The sequence below is a fragment of the Coloeus monedula genome, assembly GCF_965178545.1.
Source record: "Coloeus monedula genome assembly, chromosome: 2".
Lineage (NCBI taxonomy): Eukaryota > Metazoa > Chordata > Aves > Passeriformes > Corvidae > Coloeus > Coloeus monedula.
This window is the reverse complement of record NC_138782.1, coordinates 25,062,566-25,089,178: the sequence shown is the minus strand read 5'-3', so window position 1 is coordinate 25,089,178 and position 26,613 is coordinate 25,062,566. Positions and strand designations below refer to the sequence as shown.

The 26,613-nt window shown below is 40.3% G+C and overlaps 1 protein-coding gene across 1 annotated transcript in view; it reads left to right on the top strand.

The window, feature by feature from the left end:
* Positions 1–1,624: 1,624 nt before the first annotated feature.
* Positions 1,625–26,613, top strand: part of RPS6KC1 (ribosomal protein S6 kinase C1) — an 86,252-nt gene continuing 61,263 nt past the window's right edge. The window contains exons 1-7 of the mRNA XM_082276838.1: positions 1,625–1,759; positions 6,402–6,437; positions 10,768–10,888; positions 18,705–18,820; positions 20,789–20,882; positions 24,501–24,560; positions 25,362–25,724. Coding sequence (XP_082132964.1) covers positions 1,655–1,759; positions 6,402–6,437; positions 10,768–10,888; positions 18,705–18,820; positions 20,789–20,882; positions 24,501–24,560; positions 25,362–25,724 — 895 coding nt within the window. The 5' untranslated portion in view covers positions 1,625–1,654. The remainder of the gene's footprint in view (positions 1,760–6,401; positions 6,438–10,767; positions 10,889–18,704; positions 18,821–20,788; positions 20,883–24,500; positions 24,561–25,361; positions 25,725–26,613) is intronic.

The following is a 26,613-nucleotide window of genomic DNA, read 5'->3' as shown; positions in this document are numbered from 1 at the left end:
TAAGAAAAAGACTAACCTATTAATATGATGCAAATTGTCTCTCATCTCAGTGTTGCTAGATTTTCTTGCCTTGACCTAGAGAAGTCTTAATAAGCCAGTAACACTTAATTGTGGATTTTTTATTCTCGTCTAATTACCCTTTTCTGTTGGCTATACCATGTGAAAAGATATTCTTCAGAATTAGGTATCTCCAAATTCTGATTTGTAAGTAGAAGCCAAATTATTTTATGAGTCATTTGAGCTTTTGAAACTCCATAGTGAATGGAGGCTACTGACTCACTGAGGGATGCTTTGATTGATTACAGTGCACATAAGAACAGCCACGGTGGCTCAGATCAATGTTCCACTGAGCTCAGTTTCCTGCTTTCTAAACGTGGTTAGCAGCAGATGCTTAGAAATGTGCAGGGGCTGGGCAAACTTCAAATGAACGCTCTCCCTGCCTCTTGCTGTTTTCAGCTCCGTACATTTCCTAAGCCTGATGTGTTTGTCTCTTTACTCACTGTCTCTCTCCCCCAAGTACTTGAATTTGTGAACTTCTGATAACTTATATAACTTCCATGAAGATCTGTGTACCAGCACAAGATGTAAGAGACACGTTCTTCCTCTCTCATAAGATAAGTGAGAGTGACAAGTGAGCTGCTAACAACCAATGTCCTCTTTCTTCCCCTCCCTTAAGAAAATGTTCCTCAAAGGAGAGGCACTTGCTTACTAGGAACTTCAGTACAAGACACTCTCATCTTTCACAAAGACATGCAATTAAGAATTGTTAAATATTTTATGTCAAAAACCTGCATGAGAGCAGAGATATTAATAACCTGGAAAGGAAAAGCTGTTTTTTTAACATCTGCAATTAAATGAATGAAAGCACAGTGATTAGAAAAAAAAAATCTTAGCAGTTTATAATCTGAAGTGTGAGATCTACATCGGTACAGATCCCACTACAGACAAGAAATCGAAGGTAATCTTATGAAAGGACAAGGTACTGCAGCACAATATGCTCCTCAGAACTGCAGCAATGCCCCTCAAACCCTGAGGGTTTCCTAACACCGAAGTGTTCCGCAGACCTGTGCATGCACGAGAGCCCATCCGCAGGGAGAAGTCCAGGTAGAGCTTAAAGAACCTGGAGGAGACACAACACACGGAACATGGTGGCTCAATAACCATCAAACTTGCCTTTCTGGTAGCATTCCTCTTTAAAATCCGTGAGTCATTTCTGCGTTACAGGCCTAGGGATTTAGGGCAGCATAGCTTAAAATAGCCCACGGCAGACGCTGGGAGCGGCGTACCAGGGGGTCATTACGATTTGTAGAGACCACGGGCGCCTGTGTTATCAAGGGGTTCGGCGGTCAGTCCCCGCCAAGTGTAAATCCCCCCCGGCCGTACCCTTGCAGAACACCTGGAACGGGGCTGCGCCGCCGCCGTGCCGTGGCTGCCACGTCTGGGCCGTGACACCTCGGCCTCATCCCTGCGGCGCGGTCTTTGAGTCTCGGGGAAAGGCCACGAGCCGGGGATCCCCGCACCCGGGCATCCCGTGCCGGCCGGGCGGGGCTCCCCGGGCCGGGCCGCCGGCACCGCCCGGGCGGGGCGGGGCGTTCCCGGGCGCCGCTTCCGCCTGTGCCGGGCGGCCGGGCGGCGCGGCGGGGGCAGCAGCAGGATGCTGAGCCCGCGGGAGCGCGGTGCCGACCTGGCCCGCTTCTACACCGTGACGGAGCCGCGCCGGCACCCCCGCGGCCACACCGTCTACAAGGTCACCGCGCGGGTGAGTCGGCGGCCGCCGCCCAGCCCCTCACCCCCGCGGCTCCCCGCGGCCGGCCTGCCCCGCGTTTGGGCTGTAAAGCCGCCGCTGGGTGCGGAACGGCGCCCGCGGCTGCCGTGCCCGTGGGGATCCTGGCGAGCCCGGCCGCGACGTGGAAGCCCCTGTGAGGGACACGGGTGGGAGGGAGGGAGGGAGGGAGGGAAGGTGGGACACGGCGGCCCCTCCCGAGCCGAGCCCCGGCCGCCTCCTGCAAACTTGAAGCCTCGCAACGTTGTAATGGCCTCAGAGCGCTTTGCAATTGACGCTCAATTTCCCTACTGTCCGTTGCAGGGCATGAGAGAGCAGCTTAAAAACAAACAGCTCCTTCTCTTTTTTACCCGTTCTTCCGCTCCAGATCTCGTGGATAGGTTGTCGTGGGATTGCCCAGCCTTTCTGGCAGCCCCGCAGCGCAGCGAGCTCGGGAGGAGCGGGAGGGAGCGGAGTGCGTGGGCTCGGCGCGCCCACGCTGGCAGCGCCGAGCTGCCTGAGCCGCACATGGGGCTGAGCGTGCCCAGCAGGGTCCAGCCTGGCCGGGCACAGGGCTCTGGGTCAGTCAGGCCTAGCACGAGAAGCAGGAAAGCTCCTGCAGATGTTGGGAGAGCTGGTCTGGTGCTAGCTTTGCTGAAAGCTCCGTCTGTTCGCCTAGGGAAATTCCTTGCTTTCTTTTCTACTTTCCTATTATGCCAGAAAAGGGAGGAGAGTGAGTAAATATGTGGGGATAGGTGCTAGAGGAGTGGGAGTTTAGCTCACAGGTGTGCTGGGATACATTGAGAGCATCAAAAAGTGTCTTAGAGAGACAGAGTTTCTTTAAGTGCCCTGTGATCTCGTAGTTCAGCTGTAGACATCCTGCCTGTGAGAGCAACATATGTTTATAAGCACCTTCCTTTTAATTCAAAGAATACACCGTTCTGTATATTTATGGAGATTGTAGTGTCAGGTTATTAGCCTATGATCAGTTTATATATTGTAAAATTAAAAATATTAAGAAAAAATTTTTGGGTCAAATATACATGTCCAAGTTCTCCAAACCCAAATATGGGACAAATATGTTTAAACTGTTCTTTTTAGTCCAGTACAACTTAGTATTTGTGAAGAGAAAAAAAGAGTTGCTTTTTCCTATGATGTTTTAATTTAAAAAGCTTTTCGTGGAATACAGGCAGAGAGAACAGTGCCATCACATCTTTCTGCCTTAGCTCTTGATGGGCCAAGTGTGTGTGTGTAGTAAAAAGTTGTGTCAGTGCAATAGGGACTAATAGGAACGAGCCAAAATTTCTGCTGCTTTTTTTACTCTGGTGAGTTTGTTCTTATTGGCTAAAGCCACTTAAATTTCTCTGTGATGTTTTGATTTCTGTAGAATTGTCCAAAATCAAGTTGTGGCTAACTAGTTGGGGATGTCATTCTCTCTCCTTGTCCCATAAGCTATGGGTGCTCTGGTGCCTTTCCAAGCGAGGCAGTGCAGAATCAGGTGGTGCACTGACTGTGTGTGATTTAGTACAGAGCAAGGACCTGATCAGTCTGTGAGCTGTCCAAATTCAACTGACCTAGCCACAGATCATTACTTCTTTACAGTGTTTTGATAGCTCAAATCCTCAGAGTGAAAAATTATTTCAGTTTTTTTCAGCATAGGATGCTTTGGACTCACAAGTGCAGAAATATAAATAACTTTTGTTTCAACAGGACTTTGCCTGGTAATCTGTTGTGTAGTACTTGAAGTGAGGATTTGGGAAATTGAATAAAATGATTTAAAAAGGATTCAGTGTACATATCAGGTACCCTTTCTGTTTCTTTCCTCCTATGCCTCCCTCCTATTCCTGCAGTGATCTGGCTCCGTGGTTGATATCACACCACTCCAGCTGCATTTGCTGAGCTGATGCTCAGCGACTTTGGGGGATCGCCAGGAAAAAAATGAGGTGGATCTTCCCGTTGTGTTGAATATCATTCTCGCTGAGATCTAGGGTAGTCAGTACGTGTTAGTGGAGATTTGTGGTTCCTCAGTGTGGTATATGAGTGAATCCTTTGTGAAATGAAATTAAAGGAACTTTCTGTTTCAATATAACATGGATAAATAATCATGGATGAGAAAGCACTTGTTTAGCATGTCCTAAACATCTGGCCCAAGGCATAAATACCGATGCAGTCTCTTTTGAGTGCTAAGGGGGGGTCTGTCCTTATTGCAGCTTTTTCCTTAAAAGTTTTGTTTGTATAGCAGAGACTTTATATTTTATTTACTTGTAAACCGTGAAATAATTGTGAATGCAGACAAGATTAAATTAATATTGGCTTTTTAATACCCATTTCCAAGTGCTCAGAAACAGATAGAGATATTAGCAAGTCGTGATATGAGGAGTGTACTTTAATGATGCCTGAAAATATAGATGACTAATAAAAGTTTAGAGAACTTGGAAGATTACAATTATTAATGATAATTAAAATTCTAATGAGTTATGTTGGCTATCTGCAGGTCAGATGAGGAATGGGATAATCTGAAATACTTTTCTTGATGTTGAGGATCCTTGTAGGATCTCTGTTTTCAGAGTCTAGTGCAGTAATTATGCATTGTTCAGCCCATTGGTAGGTATCCTAGTGATATTTTTGAAAATAGGTTAGAGTTGCTTGTATTACAGATTTGCAGAAGGAACTGACTGCATTGATCCTTGTGGAAGGATTTAAAAAGCACATGGAAAATTTAGGGGATTGGGTCATCTTTGCCAAGTCTCTAGGTTGACTATAGGTTGGGTGGAAGGGGCAGACCTCTTCTGAGATTGACCTTCAGAAAAGGATATGAAGAACAAAGTAGGACAACACATAAATTATTACATACTGACTTAAAGTTGGCATGGCTGGTAGATATAGAAGGCGGTGTAACATAAGAACAAGTGTGAAACAGGGCCTCTGGGTTTTATTCCAGATTCTTACTAACTGGCTGGGTAATTACTCATCTCTCTGGGTCTCCTTCTGCCCATCTGGTAACTTACCTAGCTGCCAAAACTGTTGCAAGGCTTTAACTAAAGGTGAATTGCAAAGCAAAGCAGTTGGTGTCTGCCCTTTGGTGTTCTCTGTGATGTGTAGCCATGCCTGTGATATTTTCTTTCCCCAGCTCTACAGTACAGGCTCCTTGCATCAAGTACGCCAGCTATTAGAAAAGGAGGTTAGAAACATTTCACCAATTGTACTTGTAAACTGCCTGTAGTGAATGAAACAGCAACAGCCACCAAGGTTAACATTTGGTAAAGTTGCCAAACGTTAGATTACTCAGGAGTGAGGAAAAGTTGAGAAAGGTTTTATCCATGTAGCCTGCGCTGGAAGAAGAGGACTTTGGTGTGCAAGGTGAGAGAGAGAACTTAGACTTGCGAAGGAGAATGTTTCAGGTCTTTTGGGAGATTGCTAGAGAAGGTAACACTTCTCCTTTCCGTCTTGTCTCCTCCGAAATGTGTGAGAGATGAGTGGCTGGGCTGTAGTAAACTGATGGTACAAAATCTGGGAGGCTTTGGCAAGGATTCTTGAAAAATGGAAGGGAGGAAGTGAGCTAAGTTTGTGGGAAATATAAGAGGTATGCTGTTGTCACTTAGCAAGAGGGAAGTGTGGGTTCAGTGGCTTCCATCTCAGAGCATCAGCTGTGTGGTGCTCGCGGTACGGCGGGATGGTGTGTGAGTCTCTGGGGTGCAAGTAGTGTGGGCTCCCTGCGCTTTCTTACACGCATCACCTCTTCAGGGCATCAATTATTCTGGGGTGTGTTGCTGAGGATAGTCTCAGTTGGATTGAAAATGCCCTATTTTGCTTTAGCTAACAGTAGACTAATTATTTTGTTAAACAGCTTTGGCTCTTATGATGAAGGATATACTGACTTGCACAAGATAATTGCAGTTATGAATTAAAGATGTCTCTGTTTGGTTTGTGTGTTTGTGGGGATATGCTTTTACTGCTGTTTATAAGACCAATACAAAACTTGGATTACAAAGGCTTTTGTGATCAATATTTATTTAAAGAAAAAAAAAAATCACGACGAAACACAGGCTTCTTTATGGTGTGCAGCCAAGCCTGATTTACACTGCAATTCTCCTCTGGACAAAGTCATTTATAATTAATTAGGCAAAGAGTTTTTAAGGAGAAACAAATATGCAAGGATAGTCAGACATGTCTGCGCTCTGCTGATTGTAAGTAAAGTAGAAATACTGTCTTACTAAATACAAATCCTCACATTCTCAGTGAGGTGCAGCTTATATTAAGCCAAGTAGCCTTAATGAGCTCTTCTTATTGGGAGTAATGTGGCGCTAGTATGGATTAATAGGAAGAGACTGGAAAGACGATAGGAGATGTGCTCTACGTAGCTTTGTTTTGAGAGGTGCATTTTGTGCCATTTTGCCTAGAATGTGCGTCTGTCTTTGTGTGATCATGACTGACTGCTGCTGAAATCCCTCACTGTGTTGTCTTTGGGTATTAGACTTCTCTAAAACTGAATGAAAACTTTCTGAGTGCATAGGACCATGCAGCTGTTTGCCTTTTTCGAGATTTTTCTCTTCAGCAACGAATCATTGTATGTTACTCTTTAACTTCCAAACTGAAAATCCAAGCGCTTACGCGGTTTCATTTTTGTTTTGCTTTTCAGATTGTTTCAAGAAAAAATCCAGAGGATGTCCAGGAGGTAACAGTTTAAACTTGTGCAAATGTCTTTATGTATCACACTATGCCTTTTGAAGCATCTTTGATGTAATTTAGCAGTTGCTGTGTGTTTTGTCATTGTAATTGAGCGAACAATTTTCATATGTTTCCATTTGTCTTTAGCTTTCATAGTTAAAAACAGTAGCTAGTGCAACATGATGCATTTCATCCCTCAGTGATGAATGGTGACTTGAAACAAAGTCTTAGGGAGTGAAGTGTCTTTTGATGACAAAACTGCTTTGATAACTTTACAAGCTCTTTTCTCGGGGCTGGAATTGGCAAATTGATGGTTACTTAACTCCTACTGGTAAAATTAGAGATCAGTCCACAATTCAAGTCTTAGGTCTCAGCTGTAGGTACTCTTTTCCTCTTTAACCAATACTTCACTGAAAAGCCTGCACCATTACTGTCTATTAGTGAAGAGGGAAAATGGAGGAGTGTAGGAGTAGTTGAGAGATTAGACTGTAAGTCATATATATTATGCCTATCTCTCTGAGGCTCCTTTAGTATTTTCCAGTGATACACTTCAACAAAACTTTAAAATTGCTTATTCTTTGCCTCTTCTGAAGAGGCTAAGGGTAAGGGTCTGCTGTAGTCTAGTGCCTCTTAAACACCTCAAAAGTCACATGAGCCATTTATTGAGAGAGTGAAATATACCACATGTGTGTGTGTTTTGGATTTTTTTCTATTGAATTAAGAAACCATGTTTTTTTCCCCCCTCTTGATTTTTTTTCTGGACTAGTGACTTGACATGGTTACTATTATACTTTGTACCTGCAAAATCTTCCCTCAAAAGCACAACCTTACAGCTTTTCAGACATCGTGTAACTCGTGCATATATTCAGTTTCTGGTGCGGTCTCTTACTACAGTTGAGGAGAACCTGCAGAGCTGATGAAGGAAGAGCTTGTAACTGAATTCATTGCATCTCTGTGTGATCAGAGTTACTGATTAGTGGCTTGGCAGAGGTGAGAATTGGCTAATATATCTAGCACCCCTTTACTGCATCCTTCTTTGAAATCTTGAGAATCAGGCAAGCATGAGCATTTGTGCTTTTTGCATTTTTTTTTTATCTCTAGGAGATTAAAATAACCTATCAGATGATCATGAATCTAGTTTAGAACTGTGTTACTGTAGTTTGTAGCTTGATGTTCACCTTTTCCAGGGAGACTCCTGAATTGAACTTATCCGTGAGCACATTCTGCCATTACCTTAATCTTCATTTGTGAGGAAAAGCACTTTATAAGAGCTGTTGATGAGTCCATTCATCAGAAAAATAATATTGTAAGTGTCTTTCAGCTAGAGTGTTGCACGGATATATGTTAAGTAGTTTTGACGCAACAGCAAAACCATATATTTTAATTATTGCTTTGATCTGTGGCTGTAGGTTACCCATGCAGTTTCACATACTCTAGACAATAAGAGGGCATAAATATGAGATGAACTTCTTGGTAGTTGCCCTTTTCCACCCTGCATTGTACCATATTAATTATTCTGCATGTGATAGCATGTTAGCTGTGGGGTGATTCTGTTACAAGCATTATCTGAAAACAGTTGGTTATTACAAGGAATATCTTAGATGGTAGTTGCCATAAAGGGGAATTGTAGTCAGAAGACCCCATATGTTGAGAGCTTTTCTGTTACGTGGCCTCTTACAATAAAAAAAGAACTTTGGCAGCCTTTGAAAGAGAAAGATTATGCCCTAACCTGCTCCCACTGAAAATAAATTACCTCAGTTTTCCAGAATGCTCAGTTGGAAATTCAACAGAAAATCCTGTGCACACGACCACCGCGTTGCTTTAGGATCTGTCTCATGCAACCTGCTTCCCACATCCACGTAGGACCACTTAGCTGTGCCTGCCTCCTCCTTCAGGAGTCTCTTAATGCCACTGCTGTGATGTTAATATATTCTTTACATATGTACAGCTGCACATAAGGCTGTGTGCTGTGACCTCAATTCCACTTGCCAGTTTTCTGTCACTTCCTTTGGCTGCGCTTTGGGATACAAGCCTTTACTACAGCACCTCTCCCACTGCAGCCAATTCCAAGTCAATGTAATCCCAGCTGTTGTTGTTGGGGCAGGAAGGAAGAGAGCCTTGTAAGGGCTTCCTTCTCAAAAGAATGAAAGAAATTCATGTTTTGTTGGGGGGTGTTAGTAGATACAGAAAGGCCAGCAGAGCTACCTTTAATTTCCTTGCTTCTGGGGGCCGATGGTGGCAATGTGGTGTGTAAGGCAGTTGTATCTAGGGTAGGCCTGTGGGGTTTTTTCCTTTTCATTTAGGAGAAAGGCTTATTCACTGTGGAACAGATGAATTGCATGAGTTAATGGAGATCTACTGGCTCTCGCCATGACAAGCACCTTATTGCATTACAAGTCTAACATATGTTTTATGATATCCTTGCTGTGCTTCGTTGGGCCTCAAAGTACAATGTGTCCTTCCTCCAAATCTAATTTCTAATGAGGGTGTTAGAATGGGAACTTTGCTAACTTTGCTGAGCCATATGCATGAAAAGGCATGTTTTCCATGAGCTTCTGAAAGATTTGAGGATAACCTTGACTGCTTTTGCTATGCAAGTGACTTACGGGTATTTATTTTTTTCCTCTTGACTATTGAGTGATCACTTGTAGCAGTGAAAAATGATGCTTTTTTAGTGGAATGAAATCTCATGCTTTTATTTTCTGGCAGCTTTTCATGTTGTCTCCAAGTACTGACAATACAGTAACTTACTGTTTAAAGAATTCACCATCTTAGGCAATTTTGTGTTCTATATGCACGCTGCTCAAGAAGTGCTAATCATCCACTTTCTGGCTATTGGATTAGATAAAAGTTTAGCATTGAAAAATTATTATTTCTGATAGCAAAATGACTAGTTTGCCTTCTTGAGATTCCTCACTTGTGTGTTACACTTCACTGAGTACCAGCTGTAATTAAGTCATGAAAATGTGTGCCAATAAGGGAGTCTGAATCAGGACTGCTGGTTCCAGTATAGCTAAATTTATAAGGTGGGTAGAATGTTTCCACACTAAAGCTTTGCATATCTACTGTTAACAATCCTCTTATATCTGCATTGTTCTGCAGGTAGGACTTGCATCTGCTGAAACTTAGAAGGCCTCTGATTGCAATATTAAAAAAAAAAAAAACCACAACAAAAAAGCTCTAAAGCCAAATCTTTTGCTTAGCTCTAAATCTGGTTTGCTTGAAAAAAATTTAAACTTTTTCAATTATGATTGCTCATGAGAAGGCAACGTGTTAAATCATTCAGAAATATGTGGAATATTTTAAGTTGTGGTTAGTTGTATTAAGTTAATTGAAACATTTGAATGATGCAGCTGTGGAATCAACTGCTGAACGCATGCAGTCTCTCTCTCCCCTTGTTTTTTCCCTTCTGTTCTACTTTAATCACTTTACATTAGTGTTGAGGTTTATTGTGATGGCTTAGTGAGTCTGACCAAAAATGAGGTCAGGATATAAAAAAATCTTTGTTAATATCTTTTCATTCTGATAACAAATCCAGTAGCAGTCAAGTGTAAATTTTACTGTTTATTTCTTTAATTGGTTTGATTTTCCCACTGGGTTCTCCTTCTTTCTTGAATGGAAAGAATGGGATGGAAGAAGGATAAGGTGGATACCTGACTGGAAGATGAGTACTTTCTGGAAAGACCAGATCAGGAGTATCTGGTATAATGAACCGATGGCATTTTTGTATTCCTAAGATGGAGTTTTTGTCTAGATTCCAAAAGGAACCTACTCTTTCTTTTTGGTGTTATTACAAAAAAACATTTAAAATGGGGGCTTGCATTTACATCTAATCAACACTACTAAGACAGCTTAGGAGCTATTTTCTAGTCCTGGGGGCTTAATGTACCATCCCTAGAAATCCCTTGCTTGTATTGATTTCTCTTCTCTGGTTTTCTCTTTTGCTGTTGTCTCTTCCCCACACCTGCAGCTGCACCAGGCACAGTGTGGTGTTAAATGTTGGATGGTGCAGCACTCCTGTTCAGCATTTTTTCCTCTCTTACTGGCTCCCTGTGTAGGTCTGGATCTCAGAGTGACTGAAGCAGTGCTGCCTTTGCCCTCCTTTCGGCTTTTACTCATTTTTTTTCTATGCACTGTAGTGTTAGCCAAAATGCAGCTCGGGGACAGATAGTGACCGTTTTTAATGCTTTTTACAGTTGTCAGTTCAGATTGCATATTTTTGTTAAACAAATTTGCTGAAGTTAGTGCTCTGATGTGATTAAACCAGTGTATTTGTGGTGTGATGTAATATGAACAATGAACCTCACTAATACTTCTCTCTGGTTTCTCTGCTCTAGATAGTTGTTTGGAAGAGATACAGTGACTTTAAGAAACTGCACAAAGATCTCTGGCAAATTCATAAAAACCTATGCAGACACACAGAGCTCTTTCCACCTTTTGCCAAAGCAATAGTGTTTGGTAAGCATAATTTCTTCCTGACCTGCTGAAATTCTTTGATAACTTACTATTTATAAGTACATCTCGTTTTGGAACTGGATGGAAAATTTTCCTTGTGCTTTTACTACTCAACTTGTAGGTGTGCTGGCATCCTAACTTGATACTTTTCTTTATTTTTGTAATGTATAAGAGTTTTTTATGTTTTTGCCTCCGTGTTAGATGTAGTAGATGAGATATTTATTGATGTATGTGTTCTGTATCTTTACAACATACATTCCCTGTTTTCAGGAGCATAAAGTCTATATTAGCTTTGTGAACAGCACTTGAACAGCAAACAAAATATTTTATATATGAGCTGTCTGATTTTTAGCGATGAGCTGTATTTGAGTATTAAGTGGTTGTTACAGAAAAGAATTTTTATTACAGGAATTTGATTGCAATTGTCAGTTTTATCTAGCTAGGCTTTTGAGATCACAAGAGGGTTGTGACTCTACAGGAGAAACAAGTGACAAAAAAAAATTGGCTCTTACAGGTCTTAACTTCATCCTGATGTGTATGTCCTCATGGATGGGCTGTAGGTGGGCTTTCAGTGAAGTGTTGTGACTGTATAGAATTCCACCTACTACACATTTTTTAGCAGTGTTGTGTTTATAAAATTAACTTTTTTTAGTGTGTGTTCTTCATGTTCAGCATGAACTCTATGTTTTTGGTGTACATATGTATCATACAATATCCACTGGGTTTTTAAGCGTTTTTCAACAATTTTTTATTGTGTTCATCATGTTTGGCATCTTTTGCATACATGTACTGCATGCTCTCTGAGTGTTCTTGAGGCATTTCTGAGGTGTTGCTGACTGTTGCTTTTTGGTGTGCATCTACCACCTGCTTTTGAGCCTTTTTCCCAAGAATTTTAAAGTTCTTTTTTAAAGTGTCCAACAGGTGTTTGACGTTTGTGTACATGCATCTATCATGTGTATTTGGTTTGGTTTTGGGTGAGCTTATTGGTTTCTAAAGTGCTTTTGGGGTTACTAAGGCATTTCCATGGCACTTACAAGTTGTTTTAGTGTATTTTGTTTTTTTAAGCACCCAGTCTGTGGTGGCTGTAGTCAGTCAGTTTTGTTTTGGGTTTTTCTGCATAGTTGTGAGCATCTAGCATGTTGGATATGTTGGATGTTTTTTGGCAAACCTCTCCCATGTGGTCACTTCTTTGGCAAGGTTTTTGGTGTGAATTCTTTGCTCTTTTGGCAAGGTGTTTGGTTCTTAATGCATTGCTGTAGCATCTTTATATAGGGTTTTTTGCTGGATCCTCCATTTCTTAGGTGTAGCTTTTTTCCCCATGCATACACTGCAGGTTGTTAAGCAGGTTTTAGCATTTTTCAGTGAGCCTGGCATGTTTGACCTTTTTTTGGCATATACCTGCTGTGTGCTTTGCAAGTGTTTCTGAGGCATTTCTAACCCTGTAGAATGGGGCTTCTTAGTTTGTTGGGTTTTGAGAGTTGCTTTTTGATAGGTTTTTTTTTAGTGTCCCACTTGAGTTTGGATTTTTTTTGTGTGCATCTACCAGATAGAATTACTGGGAATTTTAACAGGTTTTAAGTACCCAATGTGTTTGGTGTCGTATTAGCTTGAATCTACCTCATGGTCTTTTTCTGTCATTTTTGTCAGGCTTTTTGGCTTATAAGGCATTTTTTGTTGGACTTTTTAGTTTGTGGGCTGGTTTTGAGGTTACTAATGTGTTTCCATGGAGTTTACGAGTTTGTTTTGGGTTATTTTTTTATAAGCATCCAGCCTGTGTTATGTTTTTCAATGAACTTTGCTTGATGTTCAGTGTCCAGCATGTTTGGTGGTTTTTTGGCATTTGCTCTCTTTTTTGGCAAGATTTCCAGTGTGGATTTGGAGTGTTTTTGTGGTTTTGGTTCCTAGAGTATGGCTATGATGTTATTTGTGTCCAGGATTTCTTTGTTGTGGTGTGGGGTTTTTTTTGTTTTCACATACTGTAGGATTTTTCAGTGTATTTAATAGTTATTCAGTAGGACTTTTTTTGTGTGTCAGGTATATTTGGTGGGGTTTTTAAACATGGATTTACCATGTACAATTATTGGGCATTTTAATGGTTTTTAGTCTTTGAACATGCTTGGCATTTTTTTTTTTGCATGAGTCTACCAGATGCTCTTTTTTTTAATGTGTTTTTTGGCAAGGTTTTCAGTTTCTGAAGTGTTTTCGGGCAGGCTTGTTAGAGCCTAAGGTGCTTTGGGGTTGTTAAAGCCTTTTTATGGTCTTTACAAGTTGGTTTAGTTTGGAGGTTGGTTTGTTTTCTTTTGTTTTGTTTTTTTAATTAGCATTCAGTCTGTGCTTATGGTTTCTCTATGCACCTTGTGTGGGGTTCAGTGTCCAGGGTGTTTGGCATTTTTTAAATGCATCTGGCATATGCTCTTGTTTTTGGTCTGAGTTTTCCATGTACTTCCTGGTGTGGATTTTGGTTTTTACAGTGTTGTCCCAGTATGTTTGGCATTACTGCAGTGGTCTCTTGGGTGTCCTGTACGTTTGACTTTTTGTCTTCTGGCATGAATTCCCCATGTACTCTTTTTTTTTTGTTAAGCTTTTAGCACTTTTTAAAAAATCATTTTTGTTTCTTAGGCATTGCTGCAGTGTTGCTTTCCATTGCCATGTGTTTCAAATATGGTGGTCTTTTAAACATACAGCACACTTCAGCATGGGTTTGCCTTTTTTTTTTTTTTTTCTTTTTGCATCCTGCTACCACATCTTTTTTTCCCTCCCATATTTTTAACATTTTTATCATTTTTAACGTTGAGCATGTTCGGCATTTTTTTTCCACACCTCTAGTGCATGCTTTATGTGTATCTGCAGTTTCCATTTGTTGTGTCTGTTTTTTTTATGTTCATCCCCATACATGTTTGTGCATGGTTTGGATGTGTTGTGCACGTTTTAGCACCCAGACAGTGTTTGGTGTGTTTTGGTGCATATCTAGTGCTTGTTTTTGCAGGTTTTCTTTGTGTGGCATTTTTTATCAGTGTTGGGCGGTAATCTAGAGGCTCTTTTCCCAAATTTTCTGTGTGTCTCAGATTGGTATGTTTTAGCACCCAGCATGTTTCACATCTGTTGGCATGCATCTATGAAGCTGAATTCTGATGCAAATTTTGTGGTTCTCTGCGCAGAGCTGGGTAAAATTCCTGATTTAAATCGTATTTCACATCAGCCAAATCGTACCCAAGTTTAATGTAATTTTATTTTTGCTTATTTATGAAGTTGAAAGTGGGGTTAAGTTTTGGTGCTATGTCAGAGCATGGGCAATACTGGTTAAATAACGCATGTAGTATTAGTTCCATTCTGAGATTATTTTATATATGATTTACAGAGTAGAGTTCTCACTGGACAAAGTATTTACAAAGCTAGTATTTGCAAAGCATAATTTAATTTCAGGTAGAAGATATGATAGCTATTCATAGGGGAGAAAAGAGAGGGGTAAAAGAGAATCAGGGTGGAAGAGAGTACAGGTGTCTAATATCTTAAATAATTTAAAATTGCTCTAAATGCAAATTAACTATTTTTACACTAGCTCTGTAAGCAAGGGAAGAATTGAGTGAAATCCCTTCTGAAAAACATCCTTCTTCTATTGTATTTAGTGAACAAAAGTGACTGCAATGTACATTGTGAGAGAAGGCAATCCACAGAAACATTCAATGCAGTTATTTATAAAAAAGCTCTTTGAAATTGAAACTAAATGAAAATAAACCCCACTACATTTAAATGAAACTGAGACACAGAAGAATACAGCAAAGTGGAGCCAATGTAAAAACAAATTTTAAAAGTTTGGTACGTAGCTGAAAGGAACAGAGCTGTCTGACTCTCCAATTTAAGAGTTATCTTTGAATTTACAACATAAAATTTTACTGTGTATCCTTCCAGCTCAATTGTACACATGGTAACTGCCATATGATTCATTTTAATTTAAAATAAAAATCCTAGTATTTTTTTGTACTAGAGCAAAAATATAATCTTAGTAGATAACAAGGTTTTGATAAACTTGTTTTCAGTCTCATTCTGTTAGTGATGGCCTGCAAGGTCCATCTCTCAGAAGATCTTTTGTTTCCATGCTGCTCTGATGGACCATTTCAGCAGTGTTTCTTCCCTGTGGTGATGTTACAATTGTTGCAGCTTTTAGACTAGTTTCTAATTAAACTTGTGAGTAGAATTGCTGGCAGCTGGTGTTTTTTAAATTTTTTTTTTTGGATTCCTGTGCTTTAACTAATATATGCACCTATCGTTTTGCAGAGAGTGCGCTTTGCAAAATGAGCGTTGGTGGTTCTGACAGTCGAACTTAGTTGTAGTAGAAGTGTTAAACCTGAAGAGCATCTCCACTTCAGCATTCAGAGTTTCAGGAGATGGTGTGGAGAACTGAGATGTATTTAAAAACAAATGTGTCATGCTGTGCTTCCGTTATTTCGTGCAACTAAAGATTTGCCACAAAGTGCATGGTTTTTTTATGCTGTTGCAGTAGAGTTGCTTGCATCAAAGCAGGAAACATGCTATGGATGGGGAAAAAGAAATCATCTGACTTTCTCTGTACTTCACGTGAACCTTTTTCACCCATTTTATAGGAAAAACCTCAGTGAATCTGATCACAGAAATCTAAAATGTGTTAACAGATCCAGCTGTTAAAATTGTGATACCTAATTCTGGGACAGGATTGCTGTCCTGTCCTAATATGCATCAACATGATTTTCTTCAGTACTTTCAAACAACTTCTTTTTTGTTGTTATTGTTGGACACTTTTAAGTATTTCCATATGTTGACTATACATGGCATTTTACCAAAATATGGGTAAATCTTCATGTTTTGTGTCTAACAACTGCAGAAATGTACTTCAGTATAAAAATTAGTACACACCCTGCACCCCACCAAAAAAGAAACAACCCCCCCCCCCCCCAGATATTGGTGACTTGTTAGCAGTGAGTCAGAAAGATGATTTACATTATAAAGCTCACAAAAGGATGCCCTTTGTATTTGAAGACACTGAATGAAGTAACGTATTTATGAATTTGGTGTCGTGTACAGTAGGAAGTCTTGTGAGAAACTAACTGAAACATGAACACAAATCTTGCTGGGTGTTTTGTTCTTGAGGTCAACAAAATTGATGGTGCATTCTTTGCACAGAAATATACATTTTGTTTCCATGTAAATAGAAAGTTTTGAATGGAACATCACTGGAGGAGTAACAACTGTGTTACATGCTAAAGTTGTAGTTGACACTTCTTAAAAATATCAGAAAGATGCAATCTCTAGAATGAATTTTATGTGTGTCTGAGAGATTGTAAAGATTGGCTGAAATAATGTTGATTTAGATGGAGAATGACATCCTAAAAGAAATGTTTGGAGAGTCAGCTGGCTGTGTAAGCACCTTTCAGCATTTCCTTGAGAAGGGTGATAATCAAAGTGTTGAGCAATACAGCATTGCTTGAAAGTATGAAAAAAGGAGAAGGAGGAAGGAGTTAGGCAGGGTTGCCTGGGAATTAAACTGCCAGCAAGATGCCAGGAGGTCTGTGAACTGAACCAGTACTGAATAATGTTCTTCCTTCCCCTAAAGCCCTCTACTTCTAGAAGCAGTTTTCCTAATAGTGTATCATGATGCTAATGGGCTGGAAAATGTGACACTGACTAATGTTTCAGTTGCTCTGTTCAAACATGTATTTTTATTTGTTTTTAGCTCAGCTTCCTAAGAAACTAAGGCTTGTGTAATTGTGCTGCCAGAAAGTCAAACCCCTTACTGATGTGGCTAATACCAGCTAAATTTGAGAGTGAAGGCGGTTGCAAATGTAATTATACTTCTGCAAAGTCTGTGGAATGGCAGCTGAGTAAGAAGAGAGCACATGCTTTGGTGCTGCTGAGGGCCAGGCAGGCTCAGCTCCTACCTGTGAGCTTTGCAGTTCCTGGCAATGGGTGGATGTACACTGGCCAGCCTCACAGGGCTGGTCCCCATGTGTCCTATCTGGCGCCCAGTGGAGATACTGAGAAGATGTGGACAAGGAAAGTCAGTTTTTATTTAGTTTGATGAAATGAAACAGGGAGAGGTTCTTGAGAAATGAGGAAAAATATCTTAGTGTTACTTTCTTGCAAAAGTTGTCTGTTTCTGGTATTGTTAAGTGTTTACTTCTTCACAATTGATTTTGTACTGCATTGTAACAGCGTTTGTGTGATTTTTGTAGGTTCATTTAACTGGCCCATGCTGCTGTGCTTTGCTGAGGGAATTTGTTTTCTTACCATGATGTCCAATTTTGCATGGAATGAACCAAGAGCCCTAATGCACCCCCAGTGTTGCTCTGAAGACTTAGGAAGTTTGATGAGCAGTTTAATAGGGCCTGATTTCAATGTTGCCACTCACCGTGGTAGCACTGCTTTTGCCTTCTTTCTGCTTGCTTGTTGCTTGCTCTTTTGTACAGCTGCTCCTGTTTGTACAGCTGAAACGGCGGGGTGAGCAAGGCACGGAACCAGTCCAGCTGAAAATTAGCCCGATGATGTCTTTTCTTTTCTTTCATGGGAAAAATAAGCCCCAAAAGCTTTGTTTGTGATCTTGTGAGTATGTGTGTGTCTTTTTAGTTTTATTTTCTTTTTTCTGGTACCGCATGGGCAGGAGCTATTTACTTGAAGAATTTCTGGAAAGAATCCTGCTTTGATACTTTCTTCTGGGATTATTTTTTTGCTTGCTCTAAGTATAAATGAATTTTGCTTTTGTATTCAATGTTGCTTTTGTCCTCTTCAAAGGTTAATGCCACAGAGCTGTCACAGGTGGTTCTTATTTTTCTGGTCATGCTGTTACAGCAGTACTGTTTCTTCAACTTGTCTTCCCAGTCCTTTTTTCCCCTCTGTATAGCTGTTGCAATACCTGTTCTATTCTCCTCCAATTATTACTGTTAACCTCTGCCCTTTTCCTTTTGTAAACTTGTAACTATTTCAACAACAAAGTGATGTTGATATAAAAAGCTAAAATAAGTTGTGTGCAATTGTGAAGGATGTGAATTTAAGGTAGCAGTCCAAGGGTTTTCTCCTGAGAAGCAAATCTCTTCAGGTGAACTGAGGGATTGTTTTTTTAAGTATGTTTTTTCTAATTGGAATGTTTTGGGTGCTGGGTAGAGAAAAAGGAAGGTTCATACATTTTAGTAAATGAGCTGCTTCCCAGCTCTGTTTACCTCTTGAATCCAGAAGGAGATGAGACCCTGTCTGCATGGAGCTACTTCAGAGGAAAGCTTCAGTGCCTGGTAGCAGGGCTTCACCATCTCCCCTACACTTTGTCTCCTCCATAAATGGCACCTTGGAATTGAAGATCTGTTTGGGGGCTTTTAGTAATACTTTGTTTACTTCCCGCTCATATTGTGCGTTGTTCTTGAGAATACGTGAAGATTGCTCAGCTCCTTACAGGATTTGGGCCGTAATCAAGGCTGACACTGACTGGCATATTGTCAAATTGTGCATGTATCATTTATTGTCAGATAACACTGGACATCCGTTAGTGTCTCTTGGCTAATCAAGAGTGTTGCCTCACATATTCTTACGATGAGAGGGCGAAGGATTCTTGTCGTAGCTGCCAGCTTTCATCATCCGAGTGGATTGCAGAAGACGGGACTCTAGGGACAATTGAGAATAGGAAGTTTGAAGATTTGCTATGTTCTCCTGAAGCGTTGGAGTGACTTTCATAGACTCAGGGCATTGTCTCCAGAAGGTTGCTTTTGTCTCATTTGTTTTCTTTTGTTGTAGTTATTATTGCAAAATAAATGTGTAGTTATTTCTAAAACTGTCCTGACCATCTATGTGTCTGTTCCAGGGCGATTTGATGAAACGGTGATTGAAGAAAGAAGGCAATGTGCTGAAGATCTTTTGCAGTTTTCTGCCAATATACCTGCTCTCTATAACAGCAAACAGCTGGAAGAGTTTTTTAAGGTTGGTTAGTATTTGCAGAAGTATTTGCTTCTTACTGATGTGACTGAAGTGTAGTGCTGATTCTGCTTTACTTTATAAACCATGGAATGAAGTGAGCTGGTCGGACATGCTTTGAGAAGGGACTGGGAGTTCTCTGTTCACTCTGGAAATGTGGCTTTAAAAAAGCCCCATGCCACACCTCTACAAGGTGGAAAGTTTTACAGGAGCTTCAGGTGAAGGGAATTTAATTTTTTTTATTGAATGATGAGCAAAACTTGTGATGATAAATTCCAGTGGGGAAGTAATAAAAATATTATCACTGTTCCTATATTTTAAGTAGGTGTTTATAGTTTCAAACCAAAGGAGTGAAGACTGTTTACGCTGTTTCCTTATGATCTTTTATGGACTCGGGTCCCCAGCAACAAATTTGGCATGTAACTAGTCCAATGTGCTGCTTGTACAGTGTTGTGAGAACCAGTCTCCATACCAGATTTTAGGACAGTACATTGATGTGGGCTTCCTCTTTATTACAGCTGAAGCAGTTTCTTTTCAATAGTTCATTCAAACCTCTTTATTTTCAGTAGCTTAGTCTAACGTTCTGCAAATTCATAAGCATAAATTTACATGTACCCGTGATAGTAACTCTCTGGAATTAAGGAAACATTTATCTGGCTGAGATGGGACTTAAGCATATTAATGTGTTCAGTATATTTAAATGATACATATACAAAAGCAAAATTATATCAAAGCTTAAAATTCTTTGCTTGTTTTCATGAATTTATTGCAGGGTTCTTTAAAATACTTAAAACAATTCATTAAGCTTTGGTGGCAATAAATGAGTGGGAGACCAAGTTGGACTATTTTACTTTTTTGGTTTATTTGCATTTGCATTTTTTTCAGTTCTTTGGAAGTACTTCTGTGGTTTTGGGTACTTTTTCAGAATTTTCTTTCCCTCCTTTGCTTAATAAAAGTATTAGTTTTAGCCTCCCAATGGACTTTTCTGGCTTTGCAAGGAAATGAATAAAACTAGAAAACCAATGTTTTTGTAGGAGAAACTATGTCTTCCAGGGCAGTTGTGCAAATGCAATAATTTAGGCCCATTTGCTAGCTGATGTGGTGTCATGTTTTCCTGTAAGAGAGCCTTAGGTTTGGTCTGTCACCAGCTCAGCCCGTGTGCTTTAGCTCTGCTCAGGGGTGGTTTTGTTCCTTTTCAGATTTTTGTGCAAATAGCTGTGGAGAGAGAGACTTGGACAATGAATTCTTAGAAACATCTGAAGGGAGAGCTCTCTGGATCTATGTGTTGTAAACTCCAGAAGAATGAACTGGCTTGTGTGAAGATATGCTGGGCTCGTCCAGGACAGATTAGCAATGCCTGTTTGTAACATGGCCTTGAAAATGGTGCACTTTCTGTTAAAGTGGCATGGAAAGTGTGCACTTGAGATGTGAAGCAGAAATTTAAAAAGCACCCAAAAAATTTAGGTAGTTTCTAGGGCTATTGTTACTTCTCTTAGCTTTGGTTCCGTTCAGGCTTGGAAAGGAATGTCCTCCTTTTATCTTTAAGTCTCAACTACGACTGGACTCAAGATAGTGGGTCACGAGTGAGACATTAGTCTGATGGACAGACAGTCCTGTGTGAGGGACCTGCTGAGCTTGGGAGCACCACTGAAGGGCACAGACTGTATGTCACACAAGAGATCAGGAGTACTGTTGTTCTCTCCCTGTTAGACTTGGGCGTGCAGGTCTGTGTGGTTCAGAACTCTGAAGCTGCAGTAGGCTAGGTATTTAGATATCTGGTCAGTCTGTGGCAACCAAGCATGGCTTAAACAAAAGTCCTTGTTTAATTTTGCCAATGGTTCAATTAAATGCATTAATTCTGAAGTGATGGAGCATTCACTGAGTAGGAAATACCATTTTGGCTATCACTTCTATACAATGAGAATTTCCATAGAGCACAGCAGCTGAATAATTCCTTTCCCTCTTTCTTTTCAGGGTGGAGAGGTGCATGATGGCTCTGAACTGATTGGTCCTGTTGAGCCTTTGTCTGACTCTCTGACTGACAACCTGTCTGACTGCAGCTCTGAAGGTTTGCTTCCTGTTCTCACATAACCTCATAGCATGATCTGTTTTAAAGCAGCTCATAAATGACAAGTGCCGTATTTCTTCATGGGGCATTGGCCTCCAGTTTCTGTTTGCTTGGTATGGCAGAAATGCCAGAGGTGGGACTGGCAAGAGAGAAGCTGGGCTCAGCAGAGCTGTTTGCACTTCTGGAAGTTTGCTTGTAAAGGTGTACATGCTGACTTGGATACCACGTGTAGAATAATTTTAGTGGCACTTTTAGTGGCATTGCACTTGCACTAAATAATAGCATAGCTGTAAGGAAGGGTCAGTCAGCCCAAATAAATACTATACTAGAGCTTCTTGCCTGCCTCTAGGCTGAGTCCCCTTAAGCATTTCCGTGTACCATGCAATCCTTCAGATATTTATGTATTTCTGAGTTATGCCTGGTTCTTGTGATTTCTAGGAAATTCGTGTCCGACCCCAAAGTTTTCCTTTGGAATTGTTTAGCTCTCATGTATAAATCTACATTATACAAACACTTACTAAGCTTATTTGGGAAGGGATCTGATATTTCTGGTATAGCATTTGCTTTGGTAAAACAATTCTTGCATAACAAAAAATGGTTTTATCTTCTAACAGAGGTTGGTTAATTTTTTTTTCTTGAGGTTGTATGACTTGTCACTGGGATCTCTCATTGTCAATAACTTTGTGCTTAGTTGTACAATATATTCTATATGGGAAGCAATTTGGATTTTATTTTGTAGTACTTCCTATTATGTTAATAAACTAATGTCCCCACAATATTTTGTTCTGTGAAGAGAAAGGTGTTTAGTTGAAGAGAACAGTTATGATAAATAGCACTAACTAGTTTTAAAAGGTTGTAATGATTTCTGTGAAATACCACATTCCAGATTCTGACAATGCACTCACTTTACACTCTGCCTTATAAAATAAAGAGTGCTTCTAAAAGTGCTTAATGTGAACGTTTCTATTCATTATTCACAAGGGCCTCATTTTTAGCAGAAGAAAACCACTTCCTTTATGTCAGATAAAATACTGAAAAGAAAAAAAAATGCTGTAAAGTAGAAAAATTCTTTGATACCCTTCTGAATCGGCTGGAGGGCTTTTACGGGATACTTGGAACAACTATTAGCCCAGGATTTGGAGATGCTGAATGTGACTTTTGTGGAGTTACATTTTCTGAAAACCTATGTGTCTTCCAGCTCATATCTTCTTATGTTTGAAAGCAGATTTTGGTGGGGGGAGGCTATGGACAGAAAGAAACATCTGTCTTTAAAGCCTCTAGATGGCAGTGACAATACTCAGCCTTGAGTCCTTTCCCTGCCTCTCCTCACGGCCTCCTGCCTGCATCTGGATTTTCCCAGTCTGATTGTGGCAGTTAACTGTGGCTGGTTCCCTGTGTTACTTTCTGTGGGCATCCAAGGGCCTCCACGTGGACACTGCTCCTTCAGGCTGTTGTACTGAGAAGTAGCAAATCCATCCCTTAACAGGTGCTGCTGTTTGCTTTTAAGGGTGGGTTGTGTTTTCTCACCTTTATCTGTTCAGACAAAGTTCATTTTGCAGAAGGTGCGCACATTAATGGTTGAAGATGCAAATTGATTGCAGTAGTAGAAATGTTTTTGTATGAAAATAAGCAACTATTATCTTGCTTATAAAAGGAGTTTGGCAATTCATGCTTTCATAGGAATCTGCTTTTCAAGAGGCCAAGTTACCCAGGCTTTCCACCAATTTTTGGAAACTGTGTTTACTTTTCAGATACCTGGTGAAATTGCACAGGGCAGAGACAAGAACAGAAATTTGTGTTCAATTTCAGCATCATTATTTTCTTCTAATATTCCTGACAGTCACTTTGTCTTCTTCTCTGAGTACATGGGATGATGTTCAGATGTCCAGCTTCCTCTTCATAAGTGTTCCTGTATCAATTACCTTACCTGATTCTTTAGAGAACTTCATCAGGAAGTTAATTTTTTTTTCATTCTCTTTTTTCCTTTCTTCTTTTATTTTACCACGTACACATTATCTTTCCAGAAATAAGCCTGTGCATCTGAGATGCTTCCTACCCTGTAAGATGACTGGAAGCCCTGTGGCTGTTGCTGTGTGGTGCCAGCTCTGGGCTCTAAACCTGACCTAAAGAAAAGTTTATTAGCTCAGGCTCTGTGCCATGCTAGCTGTGTTCATACAACTTTTGGTCCAGCTGGCTACAAGACAAGAGCAAATGTGGTTTTGTTTGGCCTGTAGGGAGGGGAACTTAAGTCTGTGTGAAGTCTGCTATGTAGATGGGCTCTAATTCATCTCTTCTGGGTGGCCAGAACACCCTTCCAAAGCTTTTCCATTCATGCTTTCTTGCTGCATTCTTTGTCCATCAATCAGATCTGCTTCTATCACCTGGCACCTCTAAATGGTGTTTAATAAATGCTCAGTCCTCCACCCCCAAATTTGATACTGTTGCTCCTAAATTGAGCAGGTGAATGGCCCACTATTATTATGTTAGTTAATGTATCCTCTGTCTTCCTCCAACTTTTCTGTTGTGAGTTTCCCTTCTTTCTTGCAGGATTGGAGGCTACACAGGCAGTTTTCTTCTCTGCATGAACTTCACTTTATGTCCTTTCCACGAGAAGATCAGGAGCATTGTCTTCTGTGCACCCTGTCCCTTCCTCTCAAGTAGTCTAGGGTCATAAGTACCACTGTCCCTTGCTTTTCAGACAAAGAGTTGCTGGTAATTTGTTCTCCTTCATGTCTTTTTCCTCTCACTCATGTTAAGGAACTGCTGCCTTTTAGAAAAGCACTATTTCTACAGTGCCTTCTTACTCCTCTTCCAGAAATTGTAAACTTCTATAACTTTACAGCTGCAAAACGTAAAAGAAAGCTTGAGTTAGTTGCTTTTGAGTCAGCTTCTGCCTGCTGCCACATACTTTTTGAAAATAAGTCAGAACATGTTATGTGGAAATGTGGTTAAACTCTTCACTCTGACAACAATATAGGAGAAAACAGACACCAGATTTTAGCTCAGAGTTTACTTCCTCTGTGCATGCAAACAGCTAAATGTCTTGACCTTGTTGCCTGTTTCATTGCCTCAGAGGGTACATGTGCCAAGGTGATAAAACAAACTGCTACTTGATATCCAGGTGGCACTGCCAAATTTGTGGCTTGCTCCATATGTCTCATGAAGGGTGCTATTCTGGAATGACGTTTTTTGTGACTGAAAGCTGGCTTTTTTTTTTTTTTCCCCTGGTGCGTAGCTCCCAGCTTTGAAAACTTTCCTGTGTTAAGTCTCCTTAGCCATAAATTGTCAGAGCAGAGAGACATAGGAATTATAGTCTTGCTGCTGTTGAAATTAGGTGGATTGGAGTGTGAGGCTTGAATAATCCCCCACTCAAGCAAGGATCTGTGTTTTCTTTTTAAATCCTGGAAGCAGTGAGAAATAGCAATCTTAATACCACTGTCCCAATTTTAATGGTGTGTTAACAAATGGATATCTCTGATAGCCAGTCAAAGAGCAGTTTCACATTATATACTTTTACCTGTAGGAGGGTCACGCTTTTTCATTCTGATGGCAAGGGAACTTGTAATCTGTTGTACACATGGATGTCAGAAGCATTTTTGTCATTCTTGTCCTTTTCAGTTCGAAAGGATTTAAGTGGGCTTGATGATGTGACACTTACGAGCCAGTCGGAATGTGGAGGTGAGATCTAGAAGTTGTTTCCATTACATTTGTGGAAGTTAAATCATTAAAAAATAATAACGGAGTGAATGCCTTTTGTGGATGATAATCCTTATGGAATGAAATGGTATATATGTAAAATACCTTTGTTGCCATTTATTCCCCAATAACCATGAAAAGCTCCTGTGGTTTAGTTTACTGAAGGTCAGCTTGCAGTAAGGGTGTAGTGACTTATGGCAAATGTAAAATAAAATGTGTTAGCTCAGATTTGAGTGATGAAACAGGTGTTAAGTAATTTATTTTACCACGTGTTAGCAATGAAAGAAGATTATGTGGGTTACATGTGAGGTGAGTGCTGCATGATACATAAGCTGACAGTAACTCTGTGTTAATTCAAACTCCTAATTTACTGTTTTGAGGATGCTTAATCTTACTGATTTAGAACAGTATGTTGGGATTTCTTGAAACAGTAATTTGGCTCCTGCTGGTTGACTTTTCTAATAGCACTCACACAGAAAGGTTTAGATTTCTAATTTCCTGGAGCCCAATGGTGGAGCTGCTTTGAAAGTTTAAGTTGGATGTTAGATGTTGGTCTCTTCATTCCCAGAACTGAAGTGAAGACCAGGGTTGTTCTGCAGAGTTTGCAGTTAATTTTTAAAAATATGTTTTTATAGGTACTAAAATTTTTTAAAGACGGCATTGCAATCAGGGAGTTTCTGTGGGCATTCTGAGGAAACTGTGTAAGTGAAAAGAGCTAAATCTTTGAATGGGATAAAGAATTTTGAAGGCTTCTAGAGTTATGGGTGTCTTTCTGACTTTCAGGCTTCTCCAGTGACAGCGACCTGATCTCTCTGACAGTTGATGTAGATTCTCTTGCCGAGTTAGATGATGGAATGGCATCCAACCAAAGTTCTCCCAGTAGAGCTGTTGGCCTTTGTGTTACTTCTGAACCCCCAGTACAAAGCACACTGGCACCTGAGCAGGAGTGGAGCAAACCCGAAGGAGAAAAGGAAAGCCATGGTTTGTTTACTGGAAGCTTAAAACCCAAGCCAGGCAAACAAGATTACTTGGAGAAAGCAGGCGAGTTAATAAAACTGGCTTTGAAGAAGGAGGAGGAGGAAGATTATGAAGCTGCCTTAAGCTTTTATCGAAAGGGGGTTGATCTGCTTCTGGAAGGTGTTCAAGGTATGGATCTTCCCATTATGTTTGTCTTCTCTTTGGTTATGTGTGTTTGTTTATGACATTTCCATGGTAAACATCAGCTTACTGCGTTGCAAAGAAGTGATATGAAATGCAGAATACATTTGGCTTTTAAGTAGCTGTGTGCATATGAGAGAGAGAGAAATCTTTCTAAGACTGAATGATAATTTAGGGTCTCATCTTCCAAGTGCCCAGTATCTCCTCTGTTAAAATTGCAGCACAACCTTCAACTTGCAGGTAAGTAGCAAAGTGCTTCACTTTTGCTTCTTTCCTTTTTATTGCCTAGCCATTAATTAATATGTGGCACTTGCAGCACTGTTGAAACATTATTTAATTTACATGGTTAAGTGAGGATTAATTATCCCCATTTTACGCATGGGGAGAGGCAAACTCAGGTTAACTTCCCAATCACAACAGGATTAGAACTGCTCTTGTCTCGCAGCCTCTTGCTTCTTCCACTAAACTATTCTTTTCTAGCTAAAGGATGCACAGAAACTTAAATGCTTGCATTGTTAGAAGAGCACAGGGTTTTTTTTTCTTTTTTGAAAGACTTCGGTCTATCAATATATTAAAACCAGAAAAAGCTGTTTTTAGTGGACTGGATACAACTACATGCAAATTTCTGCCTCCTTGCACCTTTTCAGTAAGGGAGAAAAATTTTTCCCTTCTCTAGTTCTTGAGAATCTCGAGTGATAACCTCATGTATTTGCATTTTATCCAACAGTGGCTTAAAACTATGAAGTACAGGGAAAGATTTGTTCTTTCCTGGAGTGAATTCAGGGTCTCTGTATTGTGCTTCTGTCCCCCACAGACCAAATGAGTGATTAGAATTGTGCCTTTGTTTGGCAGTGTGCAGCACAGGTGCATTCTGCTG